General features: G+C 45.1%; 1 protein-coding gene across 1 annotated transcript; it reads left to right on the forward strand.

Moving 5' to 3' along the window:
- The first annotated feature begins 263 nt into the window (after window positions 1-263).
- LOC129159762 (cingulin-like) lies at window positions 264-3829 on the forward strand. The gene is made up of 2 exons (XM_054736959.2): window positions 264-513; window positions 655-3829. The coding sequence occupies exon 2, from the start codon at window positions 866-868 to the stop codon at window positions 2141-2143; it is 1278 nt and encodes a 425-aa protein (XP_054592934.2). The 5' UTR covers window positions 264-513; window positions 655-865; the 3' UTR covers window positions 2144-3829.
- Window positions 3830-4188: the final 359 nt, after the last annotated feature.

The following is a 4188-nucleotide window of genomic DNA, read 5'->3' on the forward strand; positions in this document are numbered from 1 at the left end:
GATCCGCTACAGCCAACCGGGTAGTTCTTTCACTTTGGCGCTGCGGAGGAAGAGATGCAGACAGTCCTTGCGGAGCTGCTGCGTAAATGAGAAAAAAATATATATTAAATACCAACCTAGAAGTCCACATAAAGCCATTTTGAGACTCTGGAGAAGGTATTTCTGTTTCCTGACCGGCTGTGCCTTGGTGATGTTGTGAACATAACTGAACGGGACTTGGTGAGTTCAGTAACTGTATTTTATTTGATAAAAGAAATGTGTAAAGGTGAATGTAAAGGTGAACTATTTCTTTATGTTTAACAACGGCAAAGGTATACGGGCTTTTATTTTGATAGCGTCATAGCAACCGTAGCCAAGTAGGGAGGCGCAACGGGCGCAACACAGAAGAAGCAAACGGAAATCTATTAGAAGTAAAGACGGAGCAAAGGATAGGCTATTAACGGTTCACGGAGAAGAAGACAAAGAAAGTTTGAAGAATACTTCTGTCTAGCTTCAGTTGATAAGGGGAACAAGGTTTGTAACTATAATTCAGAATGTTGTTATGAAAACGGAACGTGTCTATATGATTGTATTAATTGTGAAAACGACTACCAATGTAATCAGTTATGCATTATGGTTTATTTTATGATTTATTTATTTTTTGTTTATGCCTAGCTCTTACGTTGGTTGGTTGATGATACGGACGGCTCAATAAATCATCATTCACCATCAGTTCCGGCCTTCTCGATATTGACTGAATGCTACAGTGAGCTTGACCGCCCCCTCTTGCCGAACGGTGTGGTTTCAAGGTTCAACGGCAGTACCCGCAACGTCCAGCAGAGGGCAGAAGTTGGTCAGGAATTGAAACGGATCAAGGCAAAGTAAAATGGAAGACTTACAGGCTGCAACAGTAAGTCAAACGGCCCTAACTGAACAGATGACAACTCTGCAAAGGGAAATTCAAGACCTAAAGGACTCCCTTCAGGATGAAAGTAATGCGAGACAGGACATTAAAGATTCAATCAAATGCAAAGAACAAATGATAAGTGAACTTCAAGATAAAATTCAAAACACGTCAGATCTGCCAAGACGCTCTGAAAGAGTTAAAGTACAAACAGAAAAAATGATAATATATCTACGGGAAGAAATGATCAAAAAGGAAAAAAGAATGCTTGTCCTTTATGAGCAATGGAAAGCACAGGCACGTGAAACAAGAGAAAAATTAAAGGAAGATATAACAGTGAAGGAGATGTCAGAACTTGCTGACATAATAGAAGAAAGGAGAGATGATATATTAAAGTTATATTCAGAAAATAGAACCCAAATGGCACCATCATCTGACGTAAGGAGAAAGATCGATGCATGTGAAGCAGTAACTAGGGAGATCATAGGGATAATTCTGGAAAGAATAAGTGGTGTTGATGGAGATTTTGATGCAGATCGTGAAAAAGCTCGTTTACGTGAACTTTTAGAGCATGAATACGCCATTTCCATATATGGATCAACTGCAGCATCAAATCGCAGCCAGCGATCCTCAGCTTCCCATCTTACAGCAAAACGAGCTGAAGCAGCAGCAGAACTGGCAGCAAAGGAGGTTGAGTATGAGGTCGCGCTGGAGGAACAAAGACAACAAGAAAAAATAAGGGCTCTAGAGGAAGAGCATAAAAAACAGGTGGCAGTTCAAAATGCAGAGTTAGAACGCCTGAGAGCACAAAGGGACGTGAAAGCAGCTCGAGCCAGATTTGAAGCATATGACAGGCATTTACTACAAGTGGGTGATGTACAGTCAATTACAGATGAAAAGGTGAGCCCAAACATCACACCTAAACAGCCGTTACCAGCAGTCTCCTTTGGTTCTGTGCAGACAGCTCTCCCTACTGTTACTGAGTTGGCACCAGCAGTGCAGGAAGCTCCCTCCAGTGTTACCCAGCTAGCACAGGCAGTTCAAGACAGCATAAGATTAAACAAACTTCCTACGCCAGAACCAACAGTTTTTAGTGGCAACCCAATGCATTTTATTGAATGGAAATCCACATTTACATCACTGATTGATCAAAAGGGCATCTCAGCAGCAGATAAACTGTACTATTTGAAGAGATATGTAACAGGGTCAGCTCGCAAATGCACTGAAGGGACTTTCTTTAGGAGTGATGAAGCTGCATAAAAGGATGCTTGGAACAAGTTAAACCAAAGATACGGCCAGCCCTTTATTATACAGAAATCATTCAGAGAGAAGCTATCAAACTGGCCAAAGGTGCAGTCCAGAGATGCTGATGGATTAAGAACTTTTGCGGACTTCCTAAATGCATGCATGCTCGCTATGCCTCATGTAAAGGGTTTGCAAATACTTAACGACTGCGAGGAAAATCAAAAATTACTGCACAAACTACCAGATTGGATAAATGCAAGATGGAACAGACAGGTAACAAAGACTTTAATGGAAGGTGGTGTTTCCAAGTTTTAGTGACTTTGCATCCTTTCTCTCTGTTGAAGCTGAAGTTGCATGTAACCCATTCACCTCCATTCATGCCCTTCGTTACTCTGAAACTAACAGCGACAAAGGAAACACAAGAGAACGAAAAGCGAACAAAGCAAGTGTTTTTAAGACAAATTCAACGGAACAAAGTAACACACAGTCAATAATAATAACATCAAAGGAGTTTTCATGTTTTCTGTGTCAGATTGCACATCCACTCCACAAGTGTCCAGACTTCTTAAAACTGTCTCTAGAGAACAGAAGAAAGTTTGTGAAGGAGAAGAAACTTTGTTATGGTTGTCTAAAACAAGGTCACAATGCCAAAGACTGCAAACGCCGCTTCAGTTGTGACACCTGCTCAAAGAGGCATCCTACCTGTCTTCATGACGATAATTATTGGAACAGCCTGCAAAAGGAGACACATGTGAGTGTAAATAATGGAACTCAAGTTAACTCACCTGCAGCAGCGACAGCTATGCCACTCAATGTTGCCACACCTGAACACACAATCAGCACATCAATGATAGTTCCAGTGTGGCTGTCAACTGCTAACAACCCACTCAAAGAAAAACTGGTTTATGCGCTATTAGACACACAGAGTGATGCTGTCTTCATTGATCAGGATGTAACACATGAGCTGCAGGCAGATGTTTACCCAGTAAAGCTAAAACTGACTACCATGATGGGGAAAAATGCAGTTGTAAGCAGTGAAAGGGTGTCTGATCTCTTGGTGAGAGGCTATAACTCAGCCACAGTCATAAAGCTTCCTACGGCATATTCAAAGGACTGCATCCCTGCTAACAGAGAACACATACCCACATGTGAAACAGCCAAACAGTGGAGCCACTTGCTGCCCATTGCCGATGAAATCCCTCCACTTCTCAGTTGTGAGATAAGTTTCCTCATAGGTTATACTTGTCCTAGAGCTCTAGCACCTAAACAAGTAATCTTAGGCAAAGATAATGAGCCTTATGCTCTTCAGACTGATTTGGGATGGAGCATTGTAGGCAACTCAGACCCTGAAGAGAAAACAGACATGGCAACCAGGCTTTGTCACAGATTGTCAGGTTCGGTGGGCTGAGCTGGAGTGGTTATGAGACCCAGGCGCGGAGAGAATGGTGGATGGAGACTGATATGTGGCAGCGTGGGAAGTTCTCTTCCCGTATGGTTTGTAGAGTTAGTGTCTTAGGTCTTAGAATGGCTTGGCGTCTATCGTTAGATGATGACTGAGTGCCGGCTCCGCTGTGACAGGTCCTTAAATAGGCTCAGCGGGATGACGTCACCGGGAAGCGTCGGTGACAGGCATGCTGGGAACTGGAGTGCAGCGCCAGCCCGGCCCGCAGAGGAGGTTAAGAGGAGGAGTTCATGACAGGACCCCCCCCCCCCCCCCCCCCCCCCCGCGAGGGACGGCTCCAGAAGGCCCAGGGCGACGAGACCAGAAATCAGCCAACAAGGAAGGATCCAGAAACGAGCGGGCAGGCTCCCAGCTACGTTCCTCCGGACCGTAACCCTGCCAGTCCACCAAATACTGCCATCCACGGCCCCGGCGGCGGGCGTCCAGAATCTTGCGGACGGTGTAGACGGGGTCCCCATCGACATCTCGGGGCGTCGGCACCCGGGCCGGAGGCGGATGGAGAGGAGAAGACACCACCGGCTTGAGCTGTGAGACGTGGAATACTGGGTGCACCTTAAGAGTGGAAGGGAGGCGCAGCCGGTAAGCGACCGGACCGAGG

The sequence above is a fragment of the Nothobranchius furzeri genome, chromosome 12 (genome assembly GCF_043380555.1).
Source record: "Nothobranchius furzeri strain GRZ-AD chromosome 12, NfurGRZ-RIMD1, whole genome shotgun sequence".
NCBI lineage: Eukaryota > Metazoa > Chordata > Actinopteri > Cyprinodontiformes > Nothobranchiidae > Nothobranchius > Nothobranchius furzeri.